At 36.8% G+C, this 15,099-nt stretch overlaps 2 protein-coding genes across 2 annotated transcripts; both read left to right on the top strand.

Annotated features, from left to right (window-relative positions):
- Positions 1-130: 130 nt before the first annotated feature.
- Positions 131-3,100, top strand: LOC103334832 (F-box/kelch-repeat protein At3g23880-like). The gene is given in 3 exon segments (XM_008237809.2): positions 131-580; positions 583-1,506; positions 2,337-3,100. Coding segments are annotated over 3 exon segments (1,650 nt in total). The 5' UTR covers positions 131-267; the 3' UTR covers positions 2,750-3,100.
- Positions 3,101-11,687: 8,587 nt separating this feature from the next.
- On the top strand, positions 11,688-13,987 carry LOC103334841 (1-aminocyclopropane-1-carboxylate synthase). Its single transcript, XM_008237821.2, has 4 exons — positions 11,688-11,990; positions 12,132-12,263; positions 12,399-12,559; positions 12,703-13,987. Exons 1-4 carry the CDS (start codon positions 11,844-11,846, stop codon positions 13,673-13,675), a joined length of 1,413 nt encoding a protein of 470 aa, XP_008236043.2. The 5' UTR covers positions 11,688-11,843; the 3' UTR covers positions 13,676-13,987.
- Positions 13,988-15,099: the final 1,112 nt, after the last annotated feature.

The raw sequence follows: 15,099 nt of genomic DNA, 5'->3' as shown, positions 1-15,099 counted from the left end.
CACCCTTCGCTTAATCAGCAAACATTTTGTCTACCATTTTTATGCATTTTTTTAAGGAAAATTTCAAAAATGGAAATCAACCCATAAATGCCAAATTAATTGTGACAGACTTTATTCCATGTTTGGATTGTGCAATTTGAATTTTGCATCTATTTCAGATTTGGTGCAAAATCCCGTATCTGATTTGAAGCAATTTTAATACTAAACACTCTTCATCATCAGTCATCCAACTTCTTCAAATTGAGGTTTTCAGCGCCAAAATCTGAAATGCCGATGGCGAAGAAGAAGAAGAAGTTGGAGAAAGAGTCGAATAACCACTTACCCCAAGACATCATCGTGCATATTCTCTCCAGGTTGCCAGTCAAATCCCTGATCCGGTTCAGCTGCGTCTCAAAACGGTGGCGTTCCATAGTCACCGACCCTGAATTCGCTAAATCCCAGTTCAAGGTAGCGTCTGAGAGGCAAACCCTCCGTCCCAGACTCCTCGTCTCCACCGACTATCATCTCCAATCCTTGAACTTGAAGGAGACGGCGTCGTTTTATGACAATTCTGCGGTCAGAGAGCTGTCCTGCCCATTCAAGAAATCAGCAGTCGTCTGGTATTACTGGGCTCGTGCAATGGCTTGGTATGTGTAGCTCTTGATTTTCATGAAAGCTATTATATCTGGAACCCATCAACTGGGTTCTTCCTGAAATTGCCTAACCCTGGATTTGCATCAAAAAGTGTTAGCAATGTTTATAATTATGGTTTTGGTTATGTGGCGGCCACTGATGACTACAAAGTTGTTGCGGCAGCTCGTTTGATTGATCCAACGGACAGGGACCCTGTTAAGGTCTTCTCTTTGAGAGCCAACTCTTGGGAAAGGATTACAGCCCCCAAGTTATCTAATTGGTCCAATGGGGTTCTTTCAAATGAGGCACTCCATTGGCAGCACTGCTTGTTTGAGCCATTCAGACAAGCTATCCTTGCTTTTGATTTGGCCAAGGATGAGTTCCGGGAAGTGGCATTGCCTATTTTAAACGAAGATAATGTCACGTTCGGACAAGTAGGGGTTCTTTTAGAAGGATGCCTGTGTGTAACGACTCATAGGAAGACCGATCCTCACTGTTTAATGAGTAATAGGAACCCTGAGCTTCACCACATTGAAGTCTGGGTCATGAGAGAATATAATGTGCGTGAATCTTGGACTAAGCTTTTTAAGCTTAAGGTCTCAGGTCACCCAGAGCAGATGTGGCCTTCCAGGCCTATCTTCTTTAGGGAAAGTGGTGCAGTTGTGATGCAAAGTCGTAACATGGAGACGGAGTTGACATGGTTTGATGAAAAGGAAGACAAGTTTTGTAACCCAATAAAGGGAAAAGCCAAGGTTTGTGACCGCATAGAGAAAGAAGACGAATTTGAAAAGGATGTGGTTTGCAGTGAGCTGTATAGGCTTGAGGGGTCTCCCCTTGTGGATAACGTGATTGAATATGTTGAGAGTCTGCTACCGTTCTTCTCCAACATTAATGGTAAGCTTTCGCACAGCAATACATTCTTCATGCTATGAAATTATTTGTTCATTTTTATCTCCTCACTGACACAGTAAAATTAGATAAAAGAAATTCAATCTAATAGTAAACACAAAAACAGAGATGTTGGTTCACACTAACATCTCTGCAATACTTTTTCCATTGTCCTCGACATATTTTCATGCTTTGATTGCATATGTAAACAACTTTAAGCACATTCACATTAAACCCATTATGGTATGGAATATATTGGGATAGAAACAATAGATAAAAGTTCATGCACAGTTCTTTACATTTTTTTAGTTCTTTGACTGGGACTGGTATTGGTAACTCAATGCTCGGATGCTTTTGGTCTTGAATAGTTTGTTTGAGTGTTGGAACCCAAACATATGGTTTTCAACCAGTCCAACTCCTTTGCAAAAAGATGTGTCTCTTTTACCTTTTTCTTCTGTCACACTCGGTGATTCTTTTGGACAACAAGACGAGTGTACTCTTTGGAAAATTTTCTGAAGTAATGAAAAAGGATCACATTAAGTCTAATGTGATTATGTGTACCTTACAAATCAACGGCTACGGGAAGGGTAATGTACAATCAATGACTTGGCAGGTTTTTAGTTTTCTTTTTCTTTTTTTTAAATTGAGAGAAATGTACTTATTGTTAAGTGAATGGAAATCAATTTTTATCAAATTCCGTCTATAACTCAGCGTGGTATCTGAGCTGGAGCCATATGGCTCACATTCTTGAACCTTCTCACTCTTTCCTGTATTTTATCGGTTATCAAAAATTCTGCATAAACGTTTTTCTTGAACTTTCTTCCATTTCTTTTCAGTGTCAGATGAACAAACACCTCCAGTAGAAATTCCCATTCAACATCTGATCACTGTCCAACAGATTACTGTTGAGAACATTAGCAGTATGATTCCGATGAAGCTAACCCACACTAATTTCACTCAGTGGAAATGGCTATTTCTTCCAGTTCTCAAGAAATATAGTGTACAAGGTTTGGTTGATGGGACTGAGATCTGTCCACCTGCTTTTCTGCTGGATAAAAATGGTAAAATCTCCAATCATGTGAATCCAGCTTTTGAAAAATGGATGGACCGAGATCAAAGTGTAATGGTTTGGCTGAAATCAAGAATCTCTGAAGATTTATTATCATATACAGTTGGGGCTTCTTCCTCTCGGGCACTCTGGATGGCCCTGGAGAAACTTGTCGATGCTTCTCATTCTCATTTCAGTTGAGGTGAGTACTGATCCTCCCTCCATGGATGAATTACATGGGCCTAATATCTCTTTCTCAAAAGCTAAAATCATTAAAAGTATAAACTGATGTAGTATCACATGAGGCTTCACCAGAAAATGTGGATGCTACAAAACAATGGCTAGGTTGTTAGTTTTGTAAGTTAGTTTTACAACTGTGTTTGTTATACATGGTTAAGCACATATGCTGAGATGGCCCTTTTATTTTATGCGCCAAGTGTAATCAGTTTTTACCAAAGTCAACTTAGGATTAGTGCTATTGTGCTTCTTAAATAAACCCTTTTTTTTTCCTTTTGGTTGTTGATTTATGAGAAAGTTGGGCTTCTTCTGTTATGGTGCAGTAGCTATTAGAATTGTTCGGGTTACATTAGTGTCTATTATGAAAACACCAGAAGTTTGACTTTTCTTCAGCAAACTATCAGCTGTTGTACGTTCTAGTTTGTCACCAGAAGTTGCCGCAAATTCGTTTTCTGCGAAGGCAAGTGATGGGAATTTTAGTGGAAGTGTTTTCTAAAGCCTTTGAACCAAATGGAAAAGGAATCTGTCTTAGGGAAGATGGTTTCCATGTAAACAGATAAAATATATATAAATAAGCTATATCAAGGGCAATGGCATGGAGAAAAGTTTAAATGGAATATCTCCAATGGCCCCCGTCCTTTCTAATGCACATTTTGAACTAGGATGGGTTACCTTGTCCACGAGGGATGCCTAAATTATGGTGGCTCTGTGAGCAATTTTGACGCATTTTCTCTTGCTGATGCATCTGTGTCGTTTAGCTCCCCTCTGAGCTAGTTGGAGTCTGTTTCTTTTCTTTATGTAGCATTATTCTGTTGTCCTCTTGTTTGTTTTCTATTGGACTTCTGTATATGTTCTTCTTGCATGAGCCTTGGCCCTTTGCCCTGGTTTCTTCAATGAAATATCCAGGTTCTGACCAATAAAAAAAATAAATTAAAAAAAAGGTGAAAATGACCGTCGAGTTTTATACATCATTTTCTGGTGCTAATCGGATTTTAGTTTTTGGTTGTGGGAAACTTTTGCTATTTGAATTGAAGAGAAAAACAGAGATAGGTGGATGGGGGAGGTTGAGGTTGGTGTTTATGTTTTTAGTGTTATTTTTACAAGTTCTCAAGAAATATAGAGTAGAAGATTTGGTTGATGGAACGGACATCTGTCTACCTGCTTTTCTGTCTGATGACAATGGTAAAATCACCAATCATGTGAATCCAGCCTTTGAAAAATGGATGGATCGAGATAAAAGTGTAAGGGCTTGGCTTAATTCAAGAATCTCTGAAGATTTTTTACCATATACAGTCGGGCTTATTCCTCTCACGCGCTCTGGATGATCCTGGAGAAGCAGTTTCTTGGTGCTTCTTGTTGTCACTTTGATTTAGGTGTGTACTGATCCTCCCTCTGTGGATGAATTACATTTACTACTGTTTTGTAAACTGAAGTAGATTGAGTCAGTTACCAAAATTGTGCGCCATACTTGAGTCCTTTGAAAACCGGACTTCAAGAAATTATGGAACTCAATTTTGACCATGTAATTTCGTATTTGTTAGGACAAGTTAGTATTCCTGTCAATTTCTTTGACGATGCAAGGGGCAATTTCGTCAACCCAAAATTTCATATTATGGTTTGAAATTGGTCATTTGAGTTTAAGATTCATAAAAAATTGGGATTAGTGGTTGAATTTCAAGTCCTAATATGAAAAATGGGGAGAATTTCAAACAAGCTTTTACGCTCAAGGATTTTGGATTGACGAAATTGCCCCTTGCATAGTTAAAGAAATTGACAAGAATACTAACATGTCCTTGAATTGTTACAAATACAAAACTACAATGGCAAAATTGACGGAATTGAAACTATATGGTTAAAAGTGGTTGAAGTGTCAAACTATAGGGACTAAAAGTGACTTTTGGCTTAAAAAAAAAAAGACAAATTGATGAAAATTAAGTATTTCCTTATAGACAGCATAATGAAAAAGAAATGAATAATCTATGTGGTCCTACGGTGAATTAGCGTATTTTCAGATTTTTGTTTCTCTAGGAAATTAGAAATAGTTAAGAACTTTAAAAAATAACAAATCTAAAATCTAAAATTTACTTTTTACTTTTTTGTTGTTGTGAATACCACGAGGTGTCCCCATACTTAAAGGGTGAGATTAATCCCTACTTGGGATTCGACTTACCCCTTGTCATAAAGTGCTTCCAACATATTTACCTTTTACTTTCAAAAAAAGAAATTCATGTTCTTTCTGATAATTTCGAAGAAAGAGAAAATTACAATTCAAATCGATGTGAGATGAATGAATTGGGAAATGCTAATGCCGCCCATTTAACGTTTCAATCCCATTAATTTTACTTTTACAGCAAACTGGGGTAAATTTAAAAAAACAAACAAAATTTTAATCTTTTTATCACAGTACTAACATCTTGCAATAGGTTCAGACCAAAAAAAAAAAAAAAACATCTTGCAATAGGTTCAACTGGACTGGAACAACTGTCTGCAACTGCAACATACCACCTGTGGAGCAGAGCTGGACATGGAAACATTTGTTCATGGAGTTTCCATGAACCGGGTCCAGTGTTTCTGGGTCTGGGCCCATGGATTTGTTACTTTGTATTTATGGATCTGGGCCCATAAATATGTTTCAGGGCTGCTTGTACTATCAGCCTGCCACCATATTATATTGTCCCCTACTCTGCAATCCAGGGTGTAAATTAATGGATTTCAATCAAGCACATGGTCATTGGCCCAAGGTTTTCTAACTAAAAGAGCATTAGTTTGAAATGCAATGTCGACATATTCTTTTCGGACTCGTTTGAAAGTGCTTTTAGAATGACTAAAAGCTTTTTTTGACTACAAGCGAAATAATTTAAAAGTGTGTATGGGTCATAAAACGCTTTCTAGAGAAGTACTTGTATCAGACCCAAAAAAAAGAGAAGTACTTGTCAGGTATGAAGCACTTCCAAGTGCTTTTCAAGAAGCATTTGGATTTTTAACAAAAAGTGCAACATTCTTCTAATAAAAATATATATAACAAAAGTGTTTATGAGCAGAAGTGCTTCCCATAAAACAATCCCAACAAGCGCTAATTGTCGTCCAGAAGATTTGTCTAACAGTTTAAGTAGAGAAGCCAACAGGTTCAATACGAATCAGCATGCAAAAACAGTGAAGTATGTATTAATTAAACAAGTAACTAAGCAAGGCAACTATCAGTCTCAAGCTTGGCTGGATGAGTCCCCATCTGAAAATGCAAGGAGAACTACATGTATGGGTTGGCTGGGCCGCTGGGATTGTTTTGATTTGGATTATATTCAGATGGCTACAGCAAATAATAATTACAAAAGGGGATCATAAATTGATGTGGAATTGAGGCACACACCATGCCTCGCTGCTTCATTTGGTGACCCAGTTGGCCATAACAAGACAAAAATTGACCTGGTCTGAAAGAACCAGGCACGACTAAGACTAGCATAAATGGTCCTCCATTCATAATTCATACCTAGGTATTATCTATAGCTAGCTAGTGCTGTCTGACTTTGATGAACAACTTGATTTTCCACTCTACTCTAAATTAAATCCGATTCTTATAGGCATGCAGCTAGCATGGTTGATTCAATCATGCATTGGTTTGGTGTGTGTAGTTATAATTTTGCTTTTGTCGTCAACCATATATAGGTTGCTTTCGGGATCATAGTTGAATGCCATCGAGATCATGATGTAAACAAGTCATTGAGATACAATAAATATATCCATCATGATGAGATTAAAAAGAATATTTATCTAGTTTGTCAATTTTTTGTTCTTTTTTAGCTAAGATAACGAATATCATGTACTCATTTAATACGTTCACGACAAGAATTGAACTCTAACAATAACACGACACTTGCTATATTATGTTCACACACACACATGTTCAATTTGGGAAAGGCAAATCTCTCTTAATCCAAATAATTTTATTATTATTATAAAACTAATCAAACATGCAAATGAATTGTGAATATCTTATAGTTTTGACATGCAAATGAAAATGTGGTAGCACCATATATAGCAACACACACTAATTGTTGGTTTGTCCCATATTCTGTATATCATATTGCACATGCAAAGGGAAGAGCATGAACACGTCCTTGCATGGGGAGAGCAGGCACCCATATAAATTCAATATGATCTTATACATCTTAAATTAATTTAAACCCGATCGCAATCGACGTAATAAGCAGATATATATGAAGATGATTCATGAATCTATCAGAAATATGTAAATGTGATCTGGCTGTAATTAACTTGTATAAGTTGTAAATAAGATATGCATGAAGAGGGTTCATGTATCTGAAAGTGAATTTGATCTCCTGGCAGCTGAAAAAGATCGTATCCTTTTCTCTGGATTGCTCAATCAACAAATCTAAAATCCTCATTTAGACTAATTATCCCAAGTAGATAAGTAGATCGAAACGAAATAGTCAGCCGTATGAATCCAAATCAACTCAACATTACATAATTTCCATGTAAAACAACATACATGCATTCTGAGCTCTGACCAATAATATTTTATTATATTTACAAATCAACCCCACAAACACAATCAATCCCGTCCTTCCCAAGCAAGAGAGAGATTATCCAGATAAGTAGCGGTACTTTGTTGGAAGCTGTTACACTCATCACATATTAACATCAAAGCAGCTTGAATTTTGAGCAGTATGTACTTCACCTATAGCTCTCCTTCAATTCCTGATGACTTTGGTTAAGGTCAATGGTCCCAGAAGCAAGAAAACTTCGAAACATTTTCCTCATCCTGTAGAGAGAGAGATTTGGGCAATTCATTTGAGGAGCTGTCTCCCAATTGATTTACATACGTTTCTGCTGCTTCTAGTAATTAAGTGGGTATGCGTAGCTTTCGTTGACCTTTTGTTAACTGGCTAATATTATATACATATATATAACAAATATATATACATATATACAAACAAAAATGTAATATTGGAGGGTAAGGAAGAAATTGGGGCCTACGTTATTGAAGAAAGGGGGGGCAAATGGCCCATGGCAATGTCTACTCGGAATGGTCGAACGTGAGCACACATGTTACTTGTCAGCATGGACTAAGTCTCTTATGGTCCCCCAACTTCTTAATGTATTTGCTTACAGTGGGAGAGGGTGTGGTGGGGGGCACTTAAACGAGGCTTTCACATGCCCTAATAGCTCTTCTCTACTACAAACCACGTGGCTCTCCTATTATTCTTTGATTAATTTCCCTCTTCATCATTCTATCTCAATTCAAGTTTTAACATTCCCTAACCCATCTTTTAAGCTAAGCTAATGACTAGCCCTACCAATAACTAATAATCAACCCAAATTGAGGGTTTCAAAAAAGACAAATTATCTACCTAGCTAGGCCCTTTCCTTTAGTCAAATTTGTTTAGGGAATCTCGACTTATGGTACAAGAGGAAACTTAAGAAAAGTACAACCGTGGAAGAAGAGAAGCTCAAAAACTCAATTCTGCTTTCATTTTTTAATAGAGCATCTGAATAAAATCAGGAACACCTCAAATCAAATAGAAAAACTCAACATATCTCTAGACGATACCATTTCTTCGGTATTTTTTTTTTGTTTTGTCTTGTTTTTTCTAGAAGCCTTAATCACTAATTGTTGATGTAATATATTTACCATCTATGTGTGCATTTAAGAGGATAATTCCCACTACATTATTTGGGGTGTATCTAATCACGTCTTATTTGTCGTCCCGTAAGCATGCTTGAATCCGGCAAGCGGTCCAAGCCTATATGCCAATTTGTCACAAATCAATCAGATCATTCTGGCTATCCGAGAGACCGCAATTAATTGTTGCATGGTTTCAAATGTATAGGTAATATTATTAATTATCTTGGGCATTGCTTGGCCATGCATCTTTCGCTTAGTCATTAACTTTAATACATAGCTAATTAATTTGAAATAATGCAAAGATTATTGATTACATTAGCGCATTGTACTGGACTCTAACCAGTGGTGGGGCTAGAAGCTAATCTGTAAGGGAGCCAGTACTATAAATACAAGATTATATAGAGTTATATTTTAACTAATATTGTAGTTGATGCTTAAGAAGTAATGGGGTTTTCATGGAGTTTGGGGGGACCATGGTCATGGCAGGCTTGCATGTGGCTCCGCCCCTGACTCTAACTACAATGTAATGAATTGGACACCACATTTTTATTAGAATCCGATGCAATATGTTTTTTTTTTTATAATACAAATGATATTTTATTTTATTTTAATTTAAATTACGAGGAGGATTCAACTCAAATACTGAGTAAGAAGCACATCCGCTCTAATCAACTTTACAAAGCCCATGTATGCCCAACACAATAATGCAACAATGTAGTAAAATAAAGTCTTCGCTTTTAGCTAGACCCATTATGGAGTGAAACGTACTAAAGAGTGTGAGCGCTCTCTTACATGTGATCATGAAATTCTATTCCAAATTGTTTAGCAATAGAAACCTCTTTGTTTAATGTTTTTTTTACACATAAAATTCAGTGAAAGTGTATGCTTCTTCATCCAATCAAAACGTTCTTTGTTTTCTTATTACCAACTACTACGTCTTCATAGACTAGTTTTCTTATTTCAAAAGGTAGTTTCTTTGGGAACTGAGGAGAGACCCACCTACCCCTTCCAATAGCAAGATTTCAAAACCAGGATCAAAGAAGCAATGCCACATTGAGCTGTCACTCACTTTTGTTGTTTCAAATCTCTCAAAAAGTAACATGCAAATAAAACCTAAGCTAAAAAAAAAGCGAAGGAAATCTGGGATCTAGCTATCGATGCGCCCCATCACTATCGCCTACTGCCTGTTACTAATTAATACTGATTAGTTGGTTCCATATCAAATACAAATTGGTTAAAAGATCAACATTTTTTCTAACTTATTATTTCCCGTCAATGAGACAGCAAAGACCTAATAATCTATGCATATTACAATGGGAAAGTTTAGAAATCAGGTAGCAGAAACAAAGGGCGGACTAATGGATTAGAAGTTGTGATGTATAATTATTGCTTGCTTTAATATTTTCCTAATGGAACCAACTTTACTAAGCATTTTTTTATGTTGTAGCTTCATCATTGCATTCCAAAGTTTGAATAGGAAACCCGGAGTCCCCACCGCCCAAGAGCCAAGACATTATCATGAAAATGCGACTACCAAAGATTTGCTATTCAGTTTTTCCAGTCCAATCAAGATGTGCCACTTAAATTTCGGCTCCTTGAATCAATTTGCAACTCATTTTTTACATGTGCAATCCATGGGCCATGCATTAGGAAGAAGACCTATAATAACTTCTTCTTTTTTTAAGGGATTAGATTTTGACAATAAAACTAAGTTAGTTGGAATTTTATTAAACCAAAAAAAAACTGATGTAAGGTATAATTGATAGCTAATTTCTGATGAAAAAACAAATTTTAGCCTCTTAAATAAGACTTGGTCTTCTAAATAAATATATATGTTTGATTCTTTATATACTTTTTGGGTGATAGAGATGTGTCCTTTAATTTTAATTTTATTTTATTGCTAGCTTTTTTTTTAGTTAATAATTTAATATTCATATATCCCTATTTCAAGTCTTAATACTCTCTCTCTCTCTCTCTCTCTCTCTCTCTCTCTCTCTCTCTCTCTCTTTAATTTACTTTTATTTTTTCAACATTTTCTTTGTAATTGGCATCTCTGGATTTTTCTATCTAGTTTCGTGTTCTTTTTTTCTTTATAATCTTAATTAGTTGCAAATTTAACAGTTGCATGCAATTAAATATATTTTAGTAAAATATCAGTGGAAGCTTGTATTTTAGATTAAAGGGGTAAGTTATTTATTTATTTATTTTTATCTCAAATACAAGTGTAAGTTGGGTAACATAATTGAGTCATCTTTCGAATGATTATAGCATGGTACTACAATAAGTGAAAAATCTTAACATTGTCGTCCAGTCATATTATAACAAATGAACGGGTTATACCATACAATAATTTCTCGATTATTAGATACAACAAGACAAATTTACTCATCACTTTAATATTAATAGATACTTTACTTCATTAATAATCTCATATCAAACCATTTGAAGTTTTATCAGATTCTAGGGTTTTCCCTTGTTTGTATATCTACAATAATTATGATAAAAATTAAGAAAAAGAGAGAGATACCCTTTTTGTTCCCACCAAAATTTCGAGGTTGACTCAAATCAAAAGATTGTTTGGGCATTAGGGTGATAAACTAAGCAGACGCAAGAACTCATTTGAAAAGGTTAAAAAAGGTGGAGAAGAATGGCCGACAAAATTAGTTGTGGCTACTCCAGTCAAGCAGCATATGGACCAGGGGGCACAATCACAGGTCGAAGTTTACATGGACCTGGTGGGTCACTCTAGCCATTTTCTATGATACTTGCTGTCGGTAGGGTTTCTCTACAAAACTAGACCCCAAGTCTTGATTTTTGTTTCTTTGTTTTTCCGATTACCATCTCATTAATGCTGCTTTGTACACTTGTAACCCCACGCTAGTTTGTAGGTGGTGCAAGACACTTCCCAGTCCAAGAAAATGTGGAAAAAATTAAATAAATAAATAAATAAATAAATAATTGATATTGATTAGTTAACACTAAAACTGGGTATTGGGAGTGTAAAGTCTGCTTAATGTCTTCTTGCTTAGGGACGGTGGAGAAAAGCGCGTACAATTATCATGTTGTCGATTGAATTTTATTAGATCAAACTTCATACTAAGCAAAATAAAAACTCTTTTGTTATCTCTTTCTTCGGTACTCAAAGCGTGACGTGGCATTCCTTTGTTAGACAAATCTTCTCTGTATTATCTATGATACTTTTTCCTTATATATAGACCCCTTCACTCCAACAACACCCAATAACCCACTTCAAACTTGCATTCCAAAATCAAAACCAAAACCAAAACCTCAACTCTCTCTCTCTCTCTCTCTCTCTCTCTCTCTTGCTTTCTTTCCTTTGCACTTTTGTGATAGTTTACATCAAGCTAAGCTTCTATTTATATCAAGAGAGTTGTTTTTTTTTTCAAAATCAAAATGTGCATGTTGTCTACAAAAGCTACGTGCAACTCTCACGGCCAAGACTCCTCATACTTCCTAGGCTGGCAAGAGTATGAGAAGAATCCCTACCATGAGATCCAGAATACCAAAGGGATTATTCAGATGGGTCTTGCGGAGAATCAAGTAATAATTAACTAATAATTCTCTTTTTTGGTACAATATTGTTAATATCATGCATAAATACCCTTTATTTTCATTTTTTTTTCTCGAGAAATTATTTATATATTTATGTACTCATGATCATTTCAATGTTTTGCTTTGCAGTTATCCTTTGATATTCTTGAGTCATGGATTGCGAAGAACCCAGACGCAGCTGGATTCAAGAGAAGTGGAGAGTCCATATTTGCCGAGCTTGCTCTCTTCCAAGATTATCACGGCCTTCCCGCATTCAAAAAGGTGAACACATGAATTGTTTTGTACAATTATATATAGCTTCCCTTTTCCTTAATGCAATTCAAAGGCACGACCCCACCAAGTAAGCTTCTAGCTGGCGCATGTCTGACTCAGATTTTTTGATTATTTTCGTTACAGGCGTTGGTAGATTTCATGGCGGAAATCCGAGGAAACAAAGTCACCTTTGATCCCAACCACTTGGTTCTCACCGCCGGTGCAACTTCAGCAAATGAGACCCTTATTTTCTGCCTCGCCAACCCTGGTGAAGCTGTTCTCATTCCTACCCCATACTATCCAGGGTACGTATCTTAATAATGAGATTTGAACTCAAGACATCCAGTGCTTACATAGTACTTTCATGTCTCCTCGTGGACTTCAGTTCACGAAGGGAAAATAATTACGCATTTCATTCCGTAATGATATTTGCTTGCATTTCTTGCAGATTTGATAGAGACCTCAAGTGGCGCACCGGGGTTGAGATTGTACCCATACACTGCACGAGCTCCAATGGCTTCCAAATTACTGAAACCGCTCTCCAAGAAGCCTTCCAAGCAGCCCAAAAACGCAATCTAAGAGTCAAAGGCGTCTTGGTCACGAACCCTTCAAACCCATTGGGTACCACAATGACCAGAAGTGAACTCAACCTCCTCCTTTCCTTCGTCGAAGACAAAGGCATCCATCTAATTAGTGACGAAATTTATTCCGGCACTGTTTTTAGCTCCCCATCCTTCACAAGCGTCATGGAAATTCTCAAAGAGAGAAAATGTGACGAGAATTCCCCAATGTGGAACCGAGTTCACGTTGTCTACAGCCTTTCTAAGGATCTTGGCCTTCCCGGTTTTCGAGTTGGCGCCATTTATTCCAACGACGACATGGTTGTGGCAGCCGCCACAAAAATGTCAAGCTTCGGGCTTATATCTTCTCAAACTCAATACCTTCTCTCGGCCATGCTTTCTGACAAGAAACTCACTAAGAACTACATTTCCGAGAACCAAAAGAGGCTCAAACAACGTCAAAAAAGGCTCGTATCCGGCCTTCAGAAAGCCGGGATTGGCTGCCTCAAGGGCAATGCCGGCTTGTTCTGTTGGGTAGACATGAGGCGCTTGCTCAGGTCCAACACTTTTGAAGCCGAAATGGAGCTTTGGAAAAAAATTGTGTACGAAGTTCGTCTCAATATCTCTCCCGGGTCGTCTTGTCATTGCACAGAACCTGGCTGGTTCCGTGTCTGCTTTGCCAACTTATCCGAGAAAACTCTGGACTTGGCAATGCATCGGCTGAAGGCCTTTGTCGGCGAGTACTTCAACGTCCCCGACATCAATGGTCGCAGCCAAACCAACCACTCGAGAAGACGGTCACTCACTAAGTGGGTTTTTCGGCTATCCTTCGACGACCGCAGCCCCGTGCCGGGTCGATGAAACGATAGCCAGGTTTCAACCACGAGTACAAGAAAACCGTGAAGGAAATCACATCAGCTGAACAAAATTTTTTTGCCAAAAGTTAATTGGTTACTGAGTTTTATTATTTATTTATATTTTAGCCATTTTATTTTTTCGAACGTAGAAAAGTGCACTCGGTCCGCGCTGTGGGATGTGTAGTGGCATTAGCTTCATTTGTAAAACTAGTTTGAGTCATTGCGTGGCACCAAATTGTCTTAATGTCTTGGAAACTATAATTAAATCCATTGTGATAATGATGTATTATTAATTTAAAACAATGGGATTAGTGTATGTTTTGTATAATATATTGTTATATATTATAATTTATTTGTGTGTGAACTCATATATATAGCCATGTTGCATACGTAATGGCGCCACCGTAGTTTGCGGCTTGAGATGGTGACTGACCGATTTCATATATTTGCTGCTGCCGACGTTGGCCGGCAGCTCTCCACTAATTCTTGATGGGCCCTTTACATTTTTAAAGCCGTGTGTGTAGGAAAAGTTAATTAAATTAAAAAGCTTTTGATCTCATGATGCAAAACCAAAAGTGTTTACGTTGGAGTTAGGGTTTCAAATTACATTCCTTTCTTGGGATGAGATATTTATTGCATTTTGCACTAAAACTATGAGAGAGAGAGAGAGAGAACTGAAACTGTTTGGGGGATGTTCGAAGGGGATCGTCAGCAACTACGCAAGCTGAGGAGAAAGAGTTACTTGCAAGAAAGCTATAAAAAAAAGTCTAAAGGGGCTTTTGAACTTTCTGGGAGTGATGAGTGCTTAAAAGTTTTTGTCTTTGAGAGAGGGTACGCGGTTTGCCCAATGAGGGGATCTCCGCTGAAATTTAAGTCGCTTTTATGGAAACAAAGCATATGCAAAAAAGCATATTTGAGAGAACAATAAGGAAAACAAGAAAAGATAACGAATGATCTTGCTATGCGACTTGCCAAGTGAATGATGTTTGTTTTCAACTGTTAAAAAAGAATGTTCATGTTTGTTCGATGATTAAAAAATATAGAACCTAGACTAGGTAAACAAATTAATCCAAAAAAAATTTGATCGTATATATACATTCAAACTTTGAAGTTAAGATTGCTCGTTCAATGACAATAGACCGTTGATGAATGTGATACTCATAATTTATCAATGACTTTCAATTACCTTGCATTATATCTTCTCTCTTTTCACTTTCTTGAAATACCAATATTAATTAGTAAATTCTGCTTTGAACTTAATTTTGGATTCAAAAATTCTTTTGTGTGTATCTAAGTATAAGCAATGGACCCACTAATGTAGAGTCCTAACCTAGCATCTATATAGTGTGTATGAGTTTATTATGTTATTGTCTCTCTCAATAAAAATATATCAAACAAGAATTTTTTTTATATTCTTTTATATTTTTT

This window comes from Prunus mume, linkage group LG1 (genome assembly GCF_029339155.1).
Source record: "Prunus mume cultivar Tortuosa linkage group LG1, ASM2933915v1, whole genome shotgun sequence".
NCBI classification, from domain to species: Eukaryota; Viridiplantae; Streptophyta; class Magnoliopsida; order Rosales; family Rosaceae; genus Prunus; species Prunus mume.
Note: the sequence above shows the minus strand (reverse complement) of the source record. Positions and strands in the feature narration are given on the sequence as shown.

Excerpts from the sequence above, each read along its gene's own strand:
- LOC103334841 (XM_008237821.2), top strand. The coding sequence starts at position 11,844 with ATGTGCATGTTGTCTACAAAAGCTACGTGCAACTCTCACGGCCAAGAC. Across the intron at positions 11,991-12,131 it reads TGGGTCTTGCGGAGAATCAA|TTATCCTTTGATATTCTTGA; the intron begins GTAATAATTAAC and ends TTTGCTTTGCAG. Across the intron at positions 12,560-12,702 it reads CCTACCCCATACTATCCAGG|ATTTGATAGAGACCTCAAGT; the intron begins GTACGTATCTTA and ends CATTTCTTGCAG.